This window comes from Poecilia reticulata, chromosome 6 (assembly GCF_904066995.2).
Source record: "Poecilia reticulata chromosome 6, P_reticulata-male-v2, whole genome shotgun sequence".
NCBI lineage: Eukaryota > Metazoa > Chordata > Actinopteri > Cyprinodontiformes > Poeciliidae > Poecilia > Poecilia reticulata.
In genome coordinates this window covers 8,999,739-9,022,345 of record NC_088835.1, presented here as the reverse complement: position 1 = coordinate 9,022,345, position 22,607 = coordinate 8,999,739, and the positions used below count along the sequence as shown (strand labels likewise).

General features: G+C 42.3%; 1 protein-coding gene across 1 annotated transcript in view; it reads right to left on the bottom strand.

The window, feature by feature from the left end:
• Nucleotides 1–22,012, bottom strand: part of ppm1h (protein phosphatase, Mg2+/Mn2+ dependent, 1H) — a 38,863-nt gene extending 16,851 nt beyond the window's left edge. Inside the window, exons 1-6 of the mRNA XM_081607832.1 lie at nucleotides 21,539–22,012; nucleotides 14,442–14,607; nucleotides 11,629–11,988; nucleotides 6,864–6,976; nucleotides 6,664–6,748; nucleotides 5,076–5,194 (exon numbers count right to left, since the gene is read on the bottom strand). Coding sequence (XP_081463958.1) covers nucleotides 5,076–5,194; nucleotides 6,664–6,748; nucleotides 6,864–6,976; nucleotides 11,629–11,988; nucleotides 14,442–14,607; nucleotides 21,539–21,771 — 1,076 coding nt within the window. The 5' untranslated portion in view covers nucleotides 21,772–22,012. The remainder of the gene's footprint in view (nucleotides 1–5,075; nucleotides 5,195–6,663; nucleotides 6,749–6,863; nucleotides 6,977–11,628; nucleotides 11,989–14,441; nucleotides 14,608–21,538) is intronic.
• Nucleotides 22,013–22,607: the final 595 nt, after the last annotated feature.

Genomic DNA, 22,607 nt, shown 5'->3' with positions numbered 1-22,607 from the left:
CAGAAAGCTTAATATTTCATAGAATCAATACCAAAAGTCAGAGCCAGATTTTTCTGAACTAGCAGGACGTTTCAGAAATGTAAAAAACGGTAAAAGTAAAAAAAAAAAAAATAGCAACCAGAAAATCGGATGCCTCACAGCATTCACATAATAAAAGCAACATGTCGATGATAATCGAGTCGTCGTCGTACCAGTTTTTTAACCGACTCGGCAAAAATGCATTTACACTTGAGCAACACTCTGGGTCGTTCCTATTTTTTTGGGTCAATAGAAGCTGGAAAGTTTGGGCCTCGCTGTTATAAATAAACTATATCGTGCCGTAGCCTCGTCCCTCCCCATACCGAATGCATTTCAGCTGCTCTGAAACACAAGAGCGGGATGGTTTTCACATCACTGCTGGTTTCACTCAGAGAGGCCATATGTTTCCACCTCAGGCGAGCGCTAAAAACGCTGCACTCAGCAGTTCTTGGAGCGGCGCAGGGGCTATCAAGGCGAACACAGCAGACTGAGACTGCTCCGAGCAAAAAAAAAAAAAAAGTATACGTTACGTAAGGCTGACATTATCTACTTTAAAAGGACCGAATTTTTCCACCTAAACGTGTCAGTTTCATGCAGACTCCCACAAAGAGGAGCTTCCCCGTTTGAGACGCGCGTCCTGCGAGGTGAAGCCCGACAATCCCTTCACCGAGCGCAAAGCCAGCAGCACAAGTTGCTGAGCAGCTGGGGAGTCGGTCCGACCACAACACCGAGCGTTTTCACACCCCACGGCTGTTTGGCAGCCCGGGCCACAGCAGCGCGTGACTAACCAAGAGGTGGGCTGAGTGGGGAGGAGGGCTGACCGTCTGCTCAGTGGGCGACTTCAGGCCGGAGGGAGAGAGGAACGGTGATTACATCTAGATCAAATCTACTCCGTTATAATTACTGCACCATCTTACAGTGCCTTGTCTGTGCGACGTTTTCACTTCAGAAGCACAAACTCGACGCACAGCTGCCATGTTTGCGGCAGAATACGACACAAAGCGTTCAAAGACGGTCTCTACCATCGGGAGATTAGATCAGTTTAGCTATTGACTGATTAATCTATCGATTATTGTGGTGATTAATTGGATTTTTAAAAATTGGATTGGATTTTTCATCTAAACCTTTTTATGCAATATTAGAAATGAGTAAAAAAAAAAAAGTGCAAATAATGAAATAATTCAATTACTTGTTTTTATATGAAAGAAACGTTTTTGCCTAAAATGCAGTGAAGTAGCGTTCGTTTACACTTGATCATTTGTAACTTTAACGTTCTAACATCAACATATATAAAAATAAATAAATAAATCAGCTTTTCCTGCTTGACTTGATATCAATACAGTCCAGAATTGATCTGGTTAATTTATGGATAATATATTGACCCATAATAATCCACCTTTTACCATTTAATTACTACCAATAATGTTTTTCTTTCAGCAAATTGTGTTTTTTGCGTTAACGAGTTAATCAATTACTAAATTAGTTGATGATTATTTCAATAATCGACTCAACCCGATTAATCCGATTCATCATTTCGGCCCTGCTAGAGGTACAAACTTTCTGCCTACACTGTAAAATGGCTCCGGCTCTTCTCAGGTAGATGGTGAGCAACGTTCAAATCTGACCGCCATGTCTTGGTCGGTTTGCAGTCAGAAGTTGTTCAGTACCGTCAGGAACGAGGACCGAGCAACATTTCATGAGATGTTCAAAGCTAGTCGAATAAATTGTTTGTTTTTTAACCTGATTTAATCTTCTCAACTTTCTCCATGATCCGTTTGCTGTGTTTTTTTTGGTCTTCATGAAGCTCTCTAATGTTCTCCAAACGCACAACACCTGTATCATCCCGCGTATCTGTCAAGTCTCTCGTTTGGGCCGGGAACATTAAGTCCCACCATGCACCATGCTCCTGTATCCTTATTTTCCCGTAAATATTTTTGGAATCCACTTGTGAGTTTGACTGTGATCTGACAGATGAGACATTTATATGCTACTGGGGTAATTTTGACAGCCCATGAACGTATCAAAATTCTTGGACTCAAGTTTTTAGAGTAAATTTGAGTCCGAATTGCTCTACACGTGACTTTTTGTTGACCTTTCCAGACTGATCAACATCAGCAAGGTCATTTCTCATCAGTTCCTGAATTTGTTTGATCAGGACGTTTTGCATTTTGAGCAGTTTTAGCCTCCGTCATGTTGTCAGAGCGGTTACATTTGAATGATTTCTTGATTTTACAAATCTGTCAGTAATCAGATTTGAGTGAAATTGAGTATAAAAATATTCTTTATACTTTATATATGAATTAGCAAAGGGCATATTTTTTTCTCCCACAAAGTCAGGTTGGCTTGGATTGCTTCTTTCTCCCTTTATGAATGAAAGGATCATTTAAAAACTGAGGAAACTCAAAAATGGAAGAGATCTTTCATCAATCACTTGCGTTTCCGGTTATTTTTTTCCAGGGACCCCTTTTAAAGTCAAATCAAGTTTACTCGTAAAGCGCGTTTCAGCAACCAGGAAGTTCAAAGCGCTTCACGTGATGAAATCATAAGACAGTCACCAATCACGAAACAAGCAACACGCAAGAATAATTGTCATCGGATTTGCTGTGTAATGTTATAGTTTTTAATAATCCACATTTAAACAGGTCTTGGCTTAAAAGAAGTCGGCGTTTCGGCAGTCCTGTAGTTTTCTGGAAGTTTGTTCCAGATTTGTGGCGCGTAAAAACCGAACAGAACCTCTCCATGTTCTGGTTCTGGAGTCTTGAACCAGAAGCTCACCTAACTCCACCTGAGCCATCATTCTGCTGACATTTCTTTACTCCTCCTCCTTTTCTGTGGCCTCCCCGGTCTCACTCAGACTCCAGACTAATCCCGCCAACGATCTCAGACTCTCCTTCCTCTGAGCGCCTTGATCTCCAGCTTTACGATTGCCCGTCTTTGGAGATTGATTCAACCCACTCACTTCTTTGCGTTTTGGTTTCCTTCGCTCTCTCCTCCCTGTCTTTTCTTTCCACCTGACGCCTCGCTTCGCCCGACCGGTCAACGTCCATCGTTCTGTGCAAACGAAACCGCCCGGTTCCCGTGCCAACAACAACAGCTAAAAGTCTCCACCGCCAGATTTTTACCCCTCTGGCCCGACTGGCAGAGATGGAGGAGGCGTAGAGAGTGAGCGAGGACGTCTGCAGGTCAGCGAGGTTTCGTTAAAAGTGGAGATCTGACCGTCGGGGCGTTAGAGGAGAGCAGCGCACATCCAGAGACAAAAAGCTTCACAGTCATTATTAAGAACTGAGCCTGCGGGGGATAAACAGCGAAGTCTCTTACACATCAAAGCAATCAGCCCCGCTAGCTTACGGGGTTTTTAAAAGTCAAAGCCCAGACCGAGTCTGGGCGAAGCCGCAGCAGAACTGGGTTGAGGGAAGAGCCTGATTAAAAATACATCACAAAACGTCTGCGCTGCGGAGACGTCGAGCAGGTGGAGAGCTCTGGGCCCGGCAACGCTGACCTACATGAGGCGAAGCCGAGCCACCGAACGGGAGCAGGGAAGAGGAGGCGCCGGAAATAATCCCGCTCATCTCCCCTGTTCTGCCGCGGTGTGTGTTCCTGCAGGGGGAACACACACTGCGGCCTTTGTTTCTCTGCATTTTCACATCTGTGTCTCACTTTTTACAGATGGTACTCCTCTTTTTTTGTTTAATCACTCCGCCAGAAAAGCGAGCGAAGATGAAGGAAGTTTTTTCTTCCTGATGTCCTCACCTTGAAAACACCGTATATTATGTAAGCATTTTTACTGCATCTAACTACACAATTCTAGTGAAGATAAAAGGTCTTGTTAGGATGTATCACAAGTGGAAAAGAAGCCGGCCCACAGCATCACAAGTCCTCCGCTGTACTTAACGGAGTAGAAAATGTTTGTATCCGCATATTCATCTTTTGCTTTGCACAATATCTGAAAAGTTTAATCACAGTTTCATCTGACAAAACATGTTTTGCAATCGATCTACGAGCAGTCAGAGTTCCTACACTCACTCTGACCTTTCCAGAATCTGAATCACTCGGTTCAGTTGCTCAAAGTATCAAAGTTCACAGAGAATTTGCTGGAGATATCTCTGCCGAGGTCAAGATGTTAGAGAAAAGGGGACGAGCAAAAAGAAATGACCAAGGAAGAAAAACAGGAGTAAAAAAAGAAATGTGGAGGGAAAGTAAAGATGGAAAGATGGAAGGAATGGAATAAAGAAGAACAGGAGGGAAGAGAAGGAAGGAAAAAGAGAAAAAAAGCAGGGAAGGAAGGACGGAAATAGAAAACGAAGAAAAGAAATGAAGGATAACGGGGGCAATAGGAGGTGAAAAGGAGAGAAGAAAAGTACAAAGGGAAGATAGAAAAAATGAATGAAGAAAAAGAATCACTGAAGGAATGACAAAAAAGGAAATAAAAGAAAAAAGGAAAGACCTGGCAGAAAAGAAGGGCAGAATGGAAGGAAGTATTGCTGAAAAAAAGGAAGAAAATCTAGAAATAAAAAAATCTCAAACTTATCCAGATCCTGGAAATTATTCCAATTCTAGGTTTTTCATGCATGCGTTAAGAAGAGATTAGGCTCCTCATGTCCATCTCTGTGGCTTTTTCCTCCCAAAAAAACAAAAAACAGATGGCACGGCATAAAAATAGCATCTAATATCTATTATGGAAACCCCAGGATGCCTTCAGTGCCTCGTCCTCCTGCCTGGACGGAGGCCAGACGAACGAGCGTCTGCGCCGTGCTCCGTCCTTTTCAGAAAATTATTATTTGAAGCGACTTTTTCTTGTCTTTCTTATTTTGAAGTGCGGCTTAGAAAACTTTGCCCACTTCTAATTTTATATACGAAGTAACGGATCCTTAAGTGGTCCGAGAAAAATGAACCGACTTGAGAAAAATAAAAGCAGGAATTGAAACTAATTCGAATTCATCTCACATTTGAATAAATGTACTCAAATTCTGCACGTCCTCGTCGAAGTGTAAGCTAGCTGTGGAGGTTGCTCTTCTGAGGAACAATCATTAAACAGACGAGCCTTTAAGCAAACCCACCATCCCGACATGGTGAAGTCCCGGTACAGCATCCTCTTCCCCACCTCCTTCCTCTGCACCCGCCGTGGGAACTCCAGGTGTGTGAACTCGTTCCCCAGCAAGTGTGGCTGCATGTACGCCTTCGAAACGAGAGGAGAGAAAAGCTTTAGAGAGCAGAAGACGCACCGGGGACAGGAAGAACTTTTAGAGTCTCCTTGAAGATGATTCAGCGAATGAGGACGCGTAGGACGAGACTGCAAAACCTGATTTGTTTGAACTGATTCAGTTGAGCTTTCAGAGACGGTAGCTTCATCTAAACCTTCAGCCTGTATGCTGTAGCCGATTGATGCCTCTGATTAGATCTCAGACGTAAATAATAAATGTACATTTAGATTCCTGCGTTACTTGTGGAGTACCACAGGGTTCAGTGCTTGGTCCGTTTCCTTTTCCTGACCCTTCTATATTCTCCTACTACTATCTAATTTTTTGATACAGTTTGTTTTCTTTTTGCTGTTATTTCAGGGTGCGGATCAAAAAAGCATGAGCTGGACTATAGCTAAGGGGATTCTGGGTAAATACAACTAAAATAATCGTGAGAGCCCAGTGCTGGCGAGAGGAATGGCTTCAAAGACAAAAAAGACAAAGACAAAGTTTTATAATTATCAGATACATTTGATGTTGTTATTATTATTACAAAGACAAAAAAAGAAATCCAACATCCGTTAAAATCTGCCACTTCTGTATTTTCGTTTACATTTTGAGAAAAAGGAAGTTGAGATCATGTCTTCTTCAGAGGCTTTTATGTCCTTTCTCTCAGTGGCTCTTGGAGCAGCGCCACCACAGGCGAGGAGGTGAACAGGTGAAGGGTTTGGTTTGGTTGACACAGTGAGGTGGGAACGCGAACCGCACCAGCTGAAAATGTAACAAACGTTGCAATTTTTTGTCTCCAGTCTAGCAGGTGTGAAAACACTCTCAGATTTTAACTTTTTGTTTTGAACTCTTCGTAGAACAAACATCCCTTTACTTGCAACACCTTCCTGAAGGGGGGAGATTAGCCAACGCGGTGTTGCCAACAACTCCTTCCACAGATGACACTCTGCCCCGTCTTTCAGTGTTTAACCCTCCTCTATCCTAGGCAAAGCTATTGGCCGAGCCTTTACTGCGACTAACTATATATGCTATTTCATCCTGCTGCTTTTAAAACCAGCTCAGAGCTTTTTCTGTTTAGCTGTGCTGCTCAGCTACATGAAGCCACTAATGGAGCTGACTGTTGGATTAATGCGTCTGCGTGTGTGTGTGTATGTGTGCGCGCGCCCTCCTTATACTCAAATCCCCAGTCGGTTGTAGCTGACGGCCACAACACAATGCAAATGATTCTCTCTTGACGCTAACACGCTCGTCAAGGAGGAGTGAAAGCCGAACAAGGCATCAATCGGCTACAGCATACAGGCTGAAGGTTTAGATGAAGCTACCGTCTCTGAAAGCTCAACTGAATCGGTTCAAACAAATCCGGTTTTGCAGTCTCGTCCGATGCGTCCTCATTCGCTGAAACATCTTCAAGGAGACTCTAAAAGTTGCTAGAAAGTAGCTTGGGTTGGTTCCTTCTTACCAGAAACTGCAGCCGCTGTCTCTCCGACTCCGGCGTGAACTCTGAGGACATGGGAATGACTTCCCCGGCTCGCACAATGATCGCTCTGAGGGAGAGAGGCAGACAAAGTTCTGTTCAGCCGGACGGACGGAGACATGGCTGGGCGAAGTGCAAGCAAACATGAGCGCTCGTGGTGGTTTGTCGGAGGGTGTGAGTCGCACCTGCTGTCCCCTGCGTTGCCGACGTACAGCTTCCCCTGCAGACAGGCGACCATTAGAGCGGTGCAGCCTCCTGAGATGTTGAAGGACGCCTTCTCCTTCTCGATCTGCACATCCTGACACACCATCAAATACACAATGTGAGCTCATCATTTGGACAAGTTTCCCTGCTTTATGCTAAACATTCATTTTTCAGACAAAGAGAGTGAAGAATTAAAACTGAACAATCAATAAACATTCTGTGTGTCAGCATTTCTACAGTTTCTGTCAAAACTCCATGATGGACAGACGGATGGACAGACGAAGTCCAACCTCTCCTAGACTGTGCAGGAACCCAGTTGTTGTAATATTAAAACTACCTCTACATGTTTATCATGTAATTAATAAATTTATTTATTTGTTCGTTCATTCATCCATTTATTTATCAGTCTCAGTCAAGCAGCAACAGAATAAAGGGAATCCAGAGACTGAGAGTTTACATAAAGTGCTGCTTATTCCAGCAGCTAATTAGTCTTTATCAATATGATGCTAATTAACCCCAAAATAATTTTAAAAACACACATACGATCAGTCCATTAATTAGATCTATAATTGCCCTGCCATTGGTCTAATCAAAGCACTGGCACATATCTGAGCCACAGCTACCTCGTCAGCCCTCACTGACACCTAAATCATTCCCAAACAGAAGCAGGGAGACGTCCCAGGAATATAATTGGGCCCCTGGGGCGTTTCTGTCCCGTCTCTCTGTCACGATCAGCAGTTTGAGAGGGACTGAAAATGCTCTGGAGCGCATGTGACGGCACTGCCATGTTTCTCCCACAACACAGTTAGAGCGAACCGCCCTCTGAACCTCTGGTAGACGAGGAGTGTGTCACGGCACATTAACGTTCCCCCGGAAACGGAGGCCGTCTGTGTGTTTTGGTTCCACCGTACTGACAAAAAGGTGGTGGTGGGTTGGTGAACGAGTGTGTCCTTCAGTCCGGGTGAATTATGAATCCATGGTGAGCCATACATATTTATCTTCGCTGTATCCCAGCACCAGCACCTCTTGCTGCAGGCGAGGCTTTCATAATGGAAACGGCTGCACAGACATCCACACCTTTATCCTCGCAAGTTCAGCCAGGAACAATCTGACAGCGGAGACAAATAACCAAGAGGGACAGCTCCCACACACACACTGCAAGCCCACTGTTGTAGATGTCATTATGTCTAAAGACAAAAATAGCACGTAAAATACTGCTGCAAATTACTGAGAACAAAACAAGAATCCAAGAAAACAGAATCTTTGAAGAAAGAAAATGTCAAATCGGCTTAGTAGGGCTGAAACGATTAAGTGAATTAATCGTGATGAATCGATTATTCAAAAAAAATCATCAATTGATTTAGCAATCAATCAATCAATCTATAAAAGGTGTACAGAGGCCCTAAAAAAAGGTAAAAAGGTAATACATAAAATTTGCATTCAATATGGAAAAAACATTTCTGCCTGTAAATTTGTCAAACCTAGAACTCCTCTAGTGGCATATTTTAGCTTTACCTGGTTTAAATTCTGTAAAACAAAATCTCTTTTCGAGGACCTTTTGCTGTCCAATTTTTAATCAGTTAATGCAAAAAGTAAATGACAGATCATCACTACAAGGTATTGATGTTTAGCTGAGCAGAAAGGGCCGAGCTTTTAACATGTTGATGTTAGAAGTATTTTTTAGCATCCTTTGCTAAAAATGATCAAGCGTTCACTAAAAGAATCACTGTGTTGCATTTTAGGCAACAAAATGTGCATTTATTTTCTTATGTAAAAAAAAAAAAGAATTGAAGATATTTATTTGCATGTTTTGAAGTATTTCTAATAAGAAAAAGCTTAAGTGGTTGAATGAAAAATCTTCAAAATGTGGCAAATCTTTAAAACTGATTAACCGATTAATTGATTAGAGGACAGGGTCTGATGGTAAAGTCAGGCTTTACAAATATTCAACCTGCTTCAAGTGTTAAGTTGTTCCTGTGAAAAATAAACTGGGCATAACAGGATTTATTATCTGCATTTATTATGCTGTTCTCAATCGCACTATACAAAAATAGTCTGCAAACTGCAATATTACAGATCACAAGTCATGTGGCAAACATGCAACAGAAGCACATCACTCTGAACACAGCATCCCCACTGCTAAACACGGTGGTGGCAACATCATACTGTGGAGATGCTTTTTCTTCAGTCTCCCTGTGGCATTGTAAACAACTGGATCCTTGTGGGAGGTACGAAGAGTTGCACTTCCCCAGATCCTGATGTGAGAGGCCCCCTAGTGGCCAAAGAAGCTCACTGAGCTTTAAGAAGGCAGGAGTCCACGGATCATGAAGTACTCCCAAAAAACTCCACTTTTGAAACATCGAGAAAAAGAACATCCCAGCTTTCAGAGAGAAAAAAAGACCCTGAACTTGAGGAGCATACCAAAAGCTGTGCAAAAGCATTTAGGATTATGAACTGAATTAATGATTTCCACCAATTAGTTAGCCAAATTTTCTCTATTGATTTCTTTTTCTCCTGCTCATTAAATGCAAAAAGTTTTCCAAATCGGTATCAGGAGGCAAAATCCTGATCGGTGCATTTATACGTTAAATGGAACATTTTTATAGTAATTCAATCATAAGCTGATCTTATATTTCATAGTTTGTCGATTCTACATTAAGGTGGGATTTTGTGCCCTCAAAGCAACGTTTAAGCCACTTTCTTTCTGTCTGTAGCTTTGATAGAAACCCAAAAGCTGCGAGCCCCAAAAGCAGGAAATGGAAATAAATAAATCACGGAACGCTGAGAAACGGCTTTCAGTAAATGATGGAAAACCCAGGCGACAGACAGAGTGGCAGGTAATTAACTGAATTAATCATTTTTTCACTAATTAGTCAAAGCTGAGACATAGCACAGGCAAGACAGACGGCCCTGAGGAAAGTCTGGTGGAAAACTGGAAAACGCCAGATTATTAAAAGCTGCTAAAATAACACAGACATCAGATCCGACCTGAGGGTCTGAATGTAGCCAAACCATTGAATTAACACGTTTGCTTGTTTGGTCAGCTTTCCAAGTTTGCACAATTTTTTAGTGGTTTTATTTGTGAAAAAAAAAAAAAAATTAGGGCTCTTTATCATTCTCCCTCCACTTTGCAATTATGAAATATTTTTTTTCGGTCCATCACATAAACTCTAAATAAAACACCGATTGGTATAAAGGCCAGAAATCATCTTCATTCTGCTTTTTAGGTTTACTTTTCTCAGTGCTTATCAAATCAAATTACATAGATTTAAGTATGAGTTTGAGGTGAATCTTGCACAGAAAATTGAGAGCTGTGGAGAAAACCCCAAACTGTGCTGATACATTCCATTGCACTTATTGTATGTTTTAAATACTGAAGTTAAAATGCTTTGTTTCCAGCCAAAATAACTTAAATTTAGCCTGAAACTGCCTGGAATTCTGAAACTAAAATGTAAAACCTAATATGGGCGAGGGGAGAATTAATGTCTCCTGACATGGAGAACACAGGAAGCAAAACGACAGAAACTGAAAGAAAGACAGCATGCTAAATGCCTATTTATTTGACTGTACTTCTTTAAATTCTGACATTACTGAAATATAGATTAATATATTTTGAGCTAATTATATCAAAATCATAGTCACAAACGCAAACAAACCCATCATCCCAGGTTTTAGCTCTCATTTTCAACAAACACGAAGAATTAATTCGTCATCTTCGTCAATCTTGTTCTGACCCACCGGTTCGGTAAAACGTTACTGTGCACTGCCATCTAGTGGCCAAAACAAAGAAGCACATCTTTCTGCTCCTGGAGGCCAGGAGAACTTGATCAGCTGCTGTAGGGGTTTATAAGTGCAGCTGGAATATTGAAATGTAGTATTTGCCTTTTGAGTCAGCGCACCTCAAAACATATTTATTAATACTTTTAAATCCATAGGCAACAAAATATCACCTGAAAGTTACACTGTATCGGAAATTCATCCGAAAGCCAGGTGTTGAGACTTCAGCCTGCAACACTAGAAATATGTAATTACTTAAACCTTGTGTTTACAAATTGGATCCATCTGACCCCACACCTGTATCACTTGCATCATTTGCCTCAGTCCTCGCACAAGAGTTAAGCAGAAAAATCAGACAAACATCTATTGTTTAAGTGGTCGCAGCTGCAGATGTGCACATGAAAGACGTTTGAAATGGTTTTGCAAAATTAGCTGGCAAAAGATATTGACAGGCAGAATCTCACTGCAACAAAAATAAGCAACTCTGCAGTAAATATTCTATATTCCTGGGGGAATCCACACGTTATTATTTTTCTACTTTAAACACTATCGTGTCTTCAATCACAGTACGTTCAAACCCCCAGAAACTAATCAGAAAACAGTTAGTGGAAGTGCACAGTCGGACTTTTATCGCCTGAAAACCGAAACTCATCACTGTAAACTGTGCCCTGATTCATCAATTCAGTACAACAAACACTGCTGCTTCCTTGATACAGGCAATAAAACCCAGACTCACCTTTTGTTTGGGTTTTATTGTTCCATACCGGAAAAACAATTCTGCTTTTTCAATATCTGACCTGCAGATCATCAGAGTGGCTCAAACTAACTTGTCATTTCCAATCATATTGATTGGGACATCACTCATTCCTTTAAAGTAATCAGTAAATTAAATACCTGGCTTCCTACTCACGACGAGGAACTCCACCGGCAGGACCACAACATGTATTTGTCATCAACCTGTAAACTCACCATGTCTTTGAAGGCGTTCTCTATGGCTCCGATAACCAGGCTTTCTTGCGAAACTTTCTTCTCGGTGAAGAAGCGCGTTGGTGGCGGGGCGCTGGGCGAACCCGGGGCGCCCGCGGCTCCTCGTAGCGACGCGGCCCTGGACAGGGCACGGTTGGACGTTGCGGACAGGAGGTGATTGACGGGCTCCTCGTCCAGGCAAGTGGGCGGCTGCAGGTTGGGTGTGCACAGAATCTCCATCACCTCTTGAAGGTGCAGCGCGATGTGGTGATGGAGAAGACGAGACGCCATGACGGCAGCTCCAGAACCAGCGTGGCCGTCGAACAGCGCCCAGTAGTGAAAGGTAAGATCCTCTGAGCCATCCTGGATGCAAGGAAGAACAATGATCGTCACATAAGTGATAATTTTGCATTTAAATCTTGTAATCGTCAATCTTTCATTCCACAGACCTACTGGAGAGATCTGGAGGTTTTGGAGATCAGGATTTTGTAAAAGCTTGGTAAAATACGTGAAGAGTAGACAATCGAGTCAAGAGAATCCTCAAAACTCAGATAGCTGAAGACATTAAAAGCCGATTGTGGCAAAAAGGTGTCAGAATAAACACAGCCTCTCACTGGTTTTGTGTATGTAAAGGTATAAGTACCAAGCACTTAGGGTTGTAATTTTATGCTGCATGAATGTAAATTAAAGAAAATAGTGGAAAAATACAGTACAGAAGACAAGAAAACAGAAAAAGCAGAAAGAAAAGTGCAAGATCTTTATATTTTGTTTGTCTGCACAAATGACTATTAGTCGGTGTCTATGCATACAGTCTGTCCATCATTGTAAGAACCTTGTGTGCTCTGTCTGTTCTACCCCTTTGCTTTAGTTCCTCTCTTGCATTTTGCAGGATTGAACAAGTCCAGGATGATGCAACCCATGTGCGCATCCTGTGCTCTTTGTTGATTTTCAAAGACTCTGCCTCCCACATAAGGTTTAAACAGTCTCCTGTGCGATGCGGCTCACTCACGTTACCCTTTGAGTCGGCCATCTTCACAGAACACAGTAAATCTAAGATCTTCTGACACAAACTCTTCTGTTTCCACATCAGTTCTGGTACAGACCAGCCACTGAAATGAAGTCGCCTGGCGCTACACAGCCCTCAAAGACAGAACATGACTTTGCACCGCAGAGTGCTCTAGCCGTAGTTTGAGTTTTATGCTCTGTGTTTATCCACAGAGCAAAAAGCAGGGTTTTCTAAATATAGCACAGGCAGATTCTACAGCATGATTCCAGGAGGCAAAGAGAGGCTCTACAGTTCTAATATCGGTCCACATGCACTGCAGGGGTGAGTCATGAGAGGCTCTTGCATGCATTTGCTGTTGGCTTCTGGTGATCTCGTGTGAAGAAAGGACAAACAGAGAAAATGTAACGCAGGGCTATTTTTCTGTTGCTACAAAACCAGACAAACTGAAGAACAGAGACAGCGTCAACTCAAGTCAATGAATATCTGTCAAAGCTGCATCACAAAAACAAACAGCGGGGACTGTCTAGTGCAGGATGATACACATCTGTTTGGAGGACTGTCCACAATGCACCTCTGACTGCAACAAGATCAGACTTCAGGGCTGATTCGCATGCAAGAGCTGCTGACCGCCGATGGGATGTGGAAAGGACGAGTCGGTCTACGCTCCAATGAACTGTGTGTTGGACCGATTGAGGGGACAGTCGGGTCTGCAGACTGGTTTCACTTTCACTGATATATGGATGACATGTCAGCCACTTCTTTTATGTACTTCCTGTAGTTTTCAACCCTCTCACACTCACATTGCAATAGCCAGAATCGACTTGCTATGCGTCTGATCCAAGTCAAATTGCTACAGATTTTTGGGACATGTTACGAGATTCTGTGGCATGTGCGTCACGACTCGGAGATATTTACACCACTGCGTTGAAAGGAATGTAACTGCTATCCAGTTGCTGCAGTAACGACCAAAAAATAACATGTTTTAGGGTTTTTTCACACCCAGTAATCTGGTAACCTTTGTTTGACTGCGGACCAAAATTGCAACATTTGTTACATTTTCAGCTGGTGCGGTTCACTTCCACACTGCACTGAGGCAAAGGATTCAAACACTTTGTAAAACAAACTCTGAACCAAGAACCACTGAAGGAAACGACATTAAAACCTCAGAAGAAGACATGAACACAACTTCCTTGTTTGAAAAATGTGAACAAAAATGGAGTAGCATCAAATTTGACCAGTTTTGTCTGCAGCAAAAGACCATGGTCTTTTTCACCCACAAACGCAATGTTCTTGCATTTACCCAGAATTCTCTACGCTACATTCCACTTCCTGCTTTTGGAGCGGCCTCCTGACCGCTTGGCGTTCACATATGCATTAGAATCATGCCAGTTTACTTCGAACCAAGCTGAACCGAGACCGAGGTTTTTAGTTGGACCAGTTCGCTTTTTTGGTCCGCGTCAGAGCCCAGTTATGATTTCATACCTCACCCAATCGAACCAGACTTTGTACACAAGCAAACTAGAGCTTTATTGAAGCAGATTAAAAAAGACTGATATTAATGCACCCTTAATCTCATTCTACACTATGCAGACGCTCTATCTGCGCTCACGAAGACTCACTCGCCTCAGCATGCTAAAAGAAGGAAGGGTATTATTTTCATTGGCTGATGAGGCACTGGGTCCAGATTTATTCACACATTAACTTAACCCCAAACTGTTTGACCACTTGAGGCCTTTCACAGACTACAGAACTCTGAACTTTTATCTTGAGACTTTGTGTGACATATTAGATCTCTGTCCGTCTCACTCACGCTGCCGTCCCGGAGGCCGAGGCCCTCTCCATTGGGCAGGGAAGACCTCCGACGGGCTGCGGGGTTTCGGTTTGGCCCTGAGCTCTCCAGAGGCCTCCGTTTGAGCATGAGCACCTCGCAGCAGGCCTGGTCTTCGTTTAAGGTGCTCTTCCCAGCATTGATCACCCTACATGGAGACAGAAGAAGGAAGGGAAGGCAGTGCTTTAGGACACCAGTGCAACACAATGATACTCAAACACACATGAACAATAAAAACTCAGCAGAAATGAGGATGGAAAACTTTGTAAGAATGTATGTGATGAAACTCCTTTAAATAAAATGTTTACTCTTTTAGAATTGTTTAGCACTAGCCAGAACAAAACCTATCAATAAATACATTCATAAAATGTAATTATATTTTAAATGATACATTTGGAAAACATATAGTCAGACTTTTTGCTTTCCATGATACCCAACAGCCAAATCTGCAGGTAGCGAAGCATTGTTATACATTAAATCGTTTCATTGTACCAATCAAACAATTCACACAATTGTGCTCCCCCCCCTCCCCAAGATCAACATTGACAGAAAAAGGGTTATGCAAATTTTTAACGACCAAATATGGCTTCAATTGTTATTTCCATATTTTAATTTTTCTTTAGATAGAAATGCTATTTTCTGTCTAAGGGGGCCTCTTGTCATGTCCTGCAACCCACAAAACTCACCCAAACATAATCCGAGCCTTTATTATTGTTCTTTGCACACAAGAAGCGACACAATCTTACAAAAGTTCCCTTACAAAACATTCCCACTCATGCAGGGCAAAGGGAACAGAAACCTCAAACACTGCAGACTGAACAGCTGGGATCTGCTGCTGCAGCCATGGAAAAGCACTGGGTCACAGTAACTCTGCATTCCTGCTGGATCTGTAAATATGCTGTAGCGGCTTTTCAAACCTGGTCCACCAGGTGCTGAAAGAACAAAACTTTACGAATCAGTATCTGCTTTCATTTTCTTAAATTTAGCTCAACTCCAGATAATCGGTCTTTATCTTTGGGACTATATTAAATTATTGTGATAAGAAATAGCAACCATGCACTGCAAAAACACAAACTCTTACCAAGTATTTTCTGTCTAGTTTCTGGTGCAAATACCTTGGCGCGCTTGGAATGAGACAAAACTAACTTGCAAGTAACTTTTCAGCAAGATACGGGGCATTAATATTGACTAAAAAGTACAATTTCCATTGGCAGATTATCTCACTTATAATAAGACATTTTTCCGATGTTATCAGTGAAATAATCTGCCTCTGGAAACCCAAAATTTTGTAAGATTTTCAGGTGTTTTTTTCTCTTTTTTGCAGTGTATGGATATGTGATCAAAGGAAAAAAGTCAAATGTTGTCGTGGCAACAGAAATGTTAAGCATTGTTTGCACAAATCTAATTTAAGCATTCATTAGCGGCCATAAGGATAAGATCCAATGAGTGGACATTCTCCGTCTGCAGCTGAGAAAACACTCCGGATCATTAACCTGACGGAAAAATTGCTGCGCTGCTCTTCCCGTCAGTAAAACTGATTTTAATTGATGTCAGAGTCATGGCAACTTAGAAATGCTTCACTTCCCTCTGTTGTAACAACTATAACAGTTTACATAACACCTGAAAAAACAACTTATGATGCACATTTATTGTGTTTTGTCTAATAGTAACCTATGTTTCTTTAAGATAATCTCAGCTTTTCGCCTCAGTGCAGAATGAAGACCAGGATGAACTCCTGACAGCCTTTTACAAACAAATTATAAATTCAGAACTATTCCTGGAAAGCATGCAGTTATAAAACAATAGGAAACGCGAAACTGAGTCGTAGCCAGTAAAAACGGCAGAACCCCGTGGCTCTGCGCCACGTTTTGCGGGTTGCATAAGAGCGAACCTCCGCAGGGAGCGACGCTCAGCTGACCCCGCGAGGTCACGAGATCAGCGCTGGCCTTTCATCTCCACCGTGAGAAGACGAGCCGGTCGCATTGGGTTACCCCGCTTCCTCGACTCGGCCCCGATTACGTCCTCAGCGGTCCGATCTTCAACACTCATGCAGTTGATGCTGCAGGGGAAGTTTTTGTCCTCCAGATGCGTTTTATTTTGCTCTTCCGATCAATGTATACCAAGTACGAACATCAACTAGAGAACTACTTCTGTTTTTACATCAGCATCAATAGAGTTTAAACTTTTTCACATTTTGCAAAATCAACATTCAAATATTACTAGGAATGCACGATGTATCGGAGCTAAGGAAAGAGATGGGAGATACGAGCAGAGATGGAAATTTAACTTAAAACAATGATGTTTAAATATTACTTTAAAAAGTATGTGCATCTCTGTTGCCATGGTTAAGCTGTAAAATAGTTAGCCAGAAGATCTTAACAGTTTAAAAAGGGAATTAAAACGTAGAATGACTGAAAGCCTTAAAGAAATCACATCTTTGGTTGTAACCTGACAAAGTAGCAAAACTTAGAAGGGGTGCAAATACTGCCAAGAATACAACAAGGAACGAGTTGAGCAGCTGAACGTGGGGTAAACACTTTGACATGCAGTGACTTATTTAACGCTGTTTGTCAAATATTAAAACGCCGTGTCTCAGCCGTGTGCGGACTTGCTGCTCATTCTGCCTTCATCCACACAGGTTGATTTTCCTTGAAATTTTCCACTGCTGCTCTGGGAGGCGTTCAGCCCGTAGGAACTACATGGGGGCTTTGTTTGACATCTTGCAGACTGCGAACTTCAAAAACATGGGAGGCGGATCAATTGGCAGCCGATGTTATGAATTACAGGCTGCCCTGGATCACTTTTTTGCTACTTGCTGCACAAACAAAAGCTGGGGTGAACAGCCTGGAGGCTACGAGTGTTGATAATTATAGGTTTTTGGGGTTAGTTATGAAAAAAATAAATAAATCAATCATCCTTGTCTAATTGCTTATAATAGATTTTCAACAGTCATCATTTAATCTTTAATTTAGCCATGCTGAAAACATAAGCCTAAAGCGTTATGTTTTTCAGTTTTAGGTTCCAGGTTGAAATGAAATCGGCCAATCGCTCCTTCCTCCTACCCGTGCCGATGCAGGCGGTGAGCATGTGCCGAGTCTTGTGACTGATGCTGTTCATGTGCCTCCTCTTAGCCCCCTTCTACCATGTTGCTTCTTTTGATAAGAACGTAAAATATGTAGGAGTAAAAAAATGAAAGTAAAAAAAAAAAAAAAAACACACAAAAGCAGAAGGCAAAGAGCCAAGATGGATAGAAACTGCAGTCAGAGCTGAAGGATAAACTCTCTGTGGTGAGCTGGAAACGCTGCTGAAACCAAATGAGAAGGTGGAAAGTTGGCCCTCGTGTTTTTATTGCAGAGAAACCTATTGATTGGTTATTGATCTTACAGCTGCTGAGTTTGTGAATTAACCGTTGTGGATCGGTAGGTAAAAAAATAAAACAAATACAGGAGCAGCAGGAGGACAAAGCTTTGTGACAACTGATCTTTGCTCCATCGATACGACGGCTCTGCTCGAGATGAGGTTTGGACTGTACAGCTGTCTGGGCTAAGGTTAAAGAAGCAGAACGAAAAACAGCTCAACCAGAGTGTTCAAGAAGGAACTCGAAGGCTGCATGTAACCCGTGGTGAGGCCTGGTGGTGGCGCTGTGGAGAGGTTTTTCTTCTTCAGGTGGCACAGGGAGGCTGGACAGCTGGTGGGAAAACGGATGGAGTGAAAATAATGAAAATCAGTCGTTATCAGACTTTTGTATGATAAATTAAATGTTGAATGACTACAAGATGACTTTATAAATACTAAAGGATTGAAGAAACAAACAGTACATGTTTGGACTCCCTAATCTACAGCGATGCTGGATTACAGGCAGAGATACATCGATCCGATATTAATATTTGTATCGGCCCCAATATTGAAAAGAAAAAGAAAATCCAGATTGAGCGTTGGTGGTAATGAACCCGATCTATTCAGTCTAATTCTGTGCTTTGTACTCGTCCATAAATATCAGTAAATTCGAAAATATGGTTGAATACAGTCAATCTGCGCAGATTCAATAACACTTCTTTAAGTAAGTGGCGTCCCAAAGAACAGTTTTTGTGTTTGTGGAACTAACCCTAAGAAAGAAGTAATAATTTTTATTCAATTTTAGCATCATTGCAATAGTACCATAAATGGTCCATTTAAATGCAAGTAATTCTCTTTTCTCTTGTGGAAGCTAAGATAATACTCATTCATTTTTTTTTATCAGCATTTTAAAATTTAAATTTAAACTTTCAAAAAGCAACAGTTTGAGAAATCTGTCAAAGTCTTAGCTGGTCCCGTCAATGAGCTGATTATTTTCACATCGGCTCGGATCTGTGAAGCAATCAGTGAAGCAGAGATTTCTAAAACCGCGACGGATCGTTTCCACTGACCGCCGTTTTATAGATCTGCTTTAGCGCCGACTTGTGTAACCAGAACCAGAACCTCCTGCTGTTGAACTGAGCTGATGTTTCAGGTGTGTTGCCCTGTTCTGTTTGCATAAACCCAACTCCCCTCTCCGCTCTGCAAACAAAAACCCCCCCCCAAAAAAACAGCAGTAGAGGTCGATGTTCTCAGTGGAAAAACAACTGCGGGGGTAGAGGAGATGCAGAAGAAGCAAACACTCTGCAAAAGTTGGGAGCGGGGCTTGTATGCACACTTGAGACAAGAGTGAGCAATAACCACTGGTCCATCTGAATGATCCTGCTCACTGGTCCAGATCCTCAAACAGGCATCAGAATCATCCTGATAACAGCAGAGCTGCTCTTCCTGCGTCTCCAGGGACTGACGCAGGAATAACCTCACTAAAGGAATAAACTTCACTAAAGAAGAAGAAAAACCAACTCTGATTTTAATTCTCGCAGATAAAGACTGATTTGATCCAAATATTTTATTAACAAAAGCTGTTAAAATGTGTACTTGTAAATGCAGAATTAAATGTGCAGAACCATAAAAAATTTATTTTTGTTTTGTTCACAACGGCTTATAAGCAACGTGTCGACTCACGTTGAAGACCAAGTTGGCCACAATGCTTTGGCTCTTTTAAGTCAAAAATGACTTAAAAGAAATTTTACATCCTGATTTCACACCTTGAAATTTGGTTTGTGTCTCTTTAAAAACTCCTGCTTTTTCTGAAACTCCGCCTTCAGGAAGTCATCACAACATGGCTCCTCTATTAGCCGTTTAGCAACGTTTTCACCAGGGTTGCACTAAGGAGTAGCTCGTATAATGAGCTCAACGTGGCTGAATTAAAACAAATCTGTAAAGAAGAGTTGGACTCTGGTTGGACTCAGTTATCACAAACAGCTGATGGCATTTATCAGCACCAACAATGGTTACTTGCTTGTGACTAGACTTCCTTTCTACGAAACAAGAGTCGAGGTGTTTGTTGAAAATAACTAAATTGGCCATTTTGAGTAATTGTTGGCGTTCTCATCTATTTGTACACTCCTAATTGATCATTTAGCTTATTCTACAGCAGAATGTTGTTTCCTGATTAAAAAGTAACAGTCCGTTATTTTCAGTCTTCCAAAGACTTGATGAGGACCACGTTGGTCGTGTGTTAATATTCTTTTACATATTAATTTGTCTGTTTTCTCACAGTAGACGTTCATAAAACCTCCATTTAAAGCTGTGCAAGCAAGAATATCAAATTACCTCTGCGTCCGTCTGAACTGAGAGGATTAGAAATTTGGGCTTTTTAGTTAGGAAACGAACAAGCTACAACATGCAACCCTGTGACTTTGGAAACCGTTTCCATGTCCGATGCTCAGCACTTAAACAGGAAAGCATCCAAAAGATTCACTGAAGATGTCAAGTTGGAACCTTAAGGTTATTTTGCACTTCTTTTTTTTTTTGACATTGTTCCGCTGCTGTCTTTCTGATGACATTCATCTCAAACAGACCTCACACCTGGATGGCTCAACTTAAAAAGATTAGCCAGAGAAAGACTGGGGGGATTTCTGCAGACGCTGCTTTTACCAAAAAAGAAACAACTATGAAACAAAGAGAGGGAAGGAAACGCACTCGCTGCGATCATAGCAGCCTTTGAAGAAAACATCAGTGTGGGAAAGTAAAGGGTCAAATGTCATACTGAGCTGGTATCTCTCTGTAATGAGGTAGGAGCTCGGACCCGATGCGGGATGTCGGCCAATGGACGATCACTCGTCTTCATCAGCCACTAAAGTTAGAATCACACCTCTGAAACCTCTGACAATCAAACCCCAAAATGATTTACATTTATGAGGTGAACTTAAAAAAAAGAACTAAAACTCTGCCAGCTAATGAAAAACAGCCAAAGTGAAACTCATCAGACATTTGCTACAGATAACGCAGAAATCCAGAATTCACATAAAATGAGGTCTCAAAAATGATGGATGGATGGATGTAAATAAACAGCTAGATACAAAAACCTTAATAAAATGCCAGATGTTTCCCCCCTGATCTTTAAAAAAGTACAAGCTCCATCAGTGAAGCACAAGCTGCATATTTTAGAGAGTTAAAAACAAAAAAATAAACTTGCTCCTCTAGATTTGGAAACATTTCCGCTTCATTTTGTGCCTCCCACAGGCAAAGTAAACACATCAGACATTATTACCCCGCAGGCACAAAGATGGAATATATCAAATATCAGTAACAGAAAAATATGAACAATGAAGTCTGGATTCATTTTTGTTTGTTTGTTTGTTTGTTTAAGAACCAAGCGGATGACGTGAAATAAGTAGGTTATTAGGTCAAGTGCTGATGATCATGAAATGATTTTTTTTTTTTGTAACTGAAGCATGGAGAGAGAGAAAAGATAACCCCGCATCTTTCGTTGCATGTCCTTAAATTTTATATTCAACGCAATCATTTTTAATGTTACATCTTGATCGAAATGGATTATGAAAGAGCCGCCGCTCTTTATCTGCACATCTAAGTGCATACACACACACACACACACACACACGCACGCATACATACAGCAGGCCGATGATAAAAGCGTGCTGGTGTTTGTGTTTACACCCGCCCGAGTGATCTCACTTTCCAAAGGATGCAAGAAAAGATGGACGCGCAGGGTTACTCACTCCGCGTAGCCGGTGGCCCACGGCAGCCGCTTGGTCTCCTTCAGGATCAGGATCGGTCGCGCTATGTGATCCGCCGAGCACTCGACCTCGTCGGCAGACAGACCCAGAAACTCCGGTCTGCTGTACGGAAATTTGAGCGGCAGTTCCGGGCCGCCGGGATGGTCTCCGTTAGATCCTCCGGCCATCACGCCTCCCATCAGGCTGGCCACGGCCGTCTTCACCCGCGTGAGCATGGCTGCTGCGGACGGCGGAGCGATGCGGGTGGGCGACGATGCCCGCACGGGGACGCGGTTTCTCTGCGTCAGGCGGCAGACACAGAGCTGCTGCTGCTGCTGCTGCTGCTGCTGCGGTGTTGGTAGAGACTCATTCAGTCGGTGTGGGTGAACGCGGAAATAGGAGCCAAACACGCACAGGCAGACTGGGCTTCACGCTGGTGGTCATGTGACAAACCGGTCGCTGCTTTTGTGTGTGTGTGTGTGTGTGTGTGTGTGTGTGTGTGTGTGTGTGTGTGTGTGTGTGTGTGTGTGTGTGTGTGTGCGTGCGCGCGCGCGCGTGCCTCAGTGAGCCGCTTACTGCTGGAGGTCAAAGGTGCTTAAATCACCTCGAGGCTGTGTAACTAGTGCAGCAATCTGATAAATACTGCAGGCGTGCTGTTTCCCACATTGACTTCACTGAACACAACAAGCCTGTTGGAGGTCATAGTTCTCTATTTTAAACTTCTGCACTCCCCAGGGACTTTTCTATGACTTCCTTTGAGGGTCATTTGCGCAACCGCAAATGAGCTCTAGAGTTTATTAAGGACATGCACTGCCATGCAATAATATCCACACATTTTGAATACTGTATTCAGAGTTTTCACCTCACACGAGTCAATGGTTTGGTTATGTCTCGACTAATTTTACACGTCAGCATCAACTATCAAGCTTTTTAAGGATCTTAAACCAGGTCTGCCATGTGTTTGGCTTCATCAGTTTCCTCATAATTTATGAACGGTTTCCGTCTCCGCGCTGGCAAAAATGGTTCCCCCATATCATGACGCCTCCGCTGCCACCTCCATGTTTCGAGACTG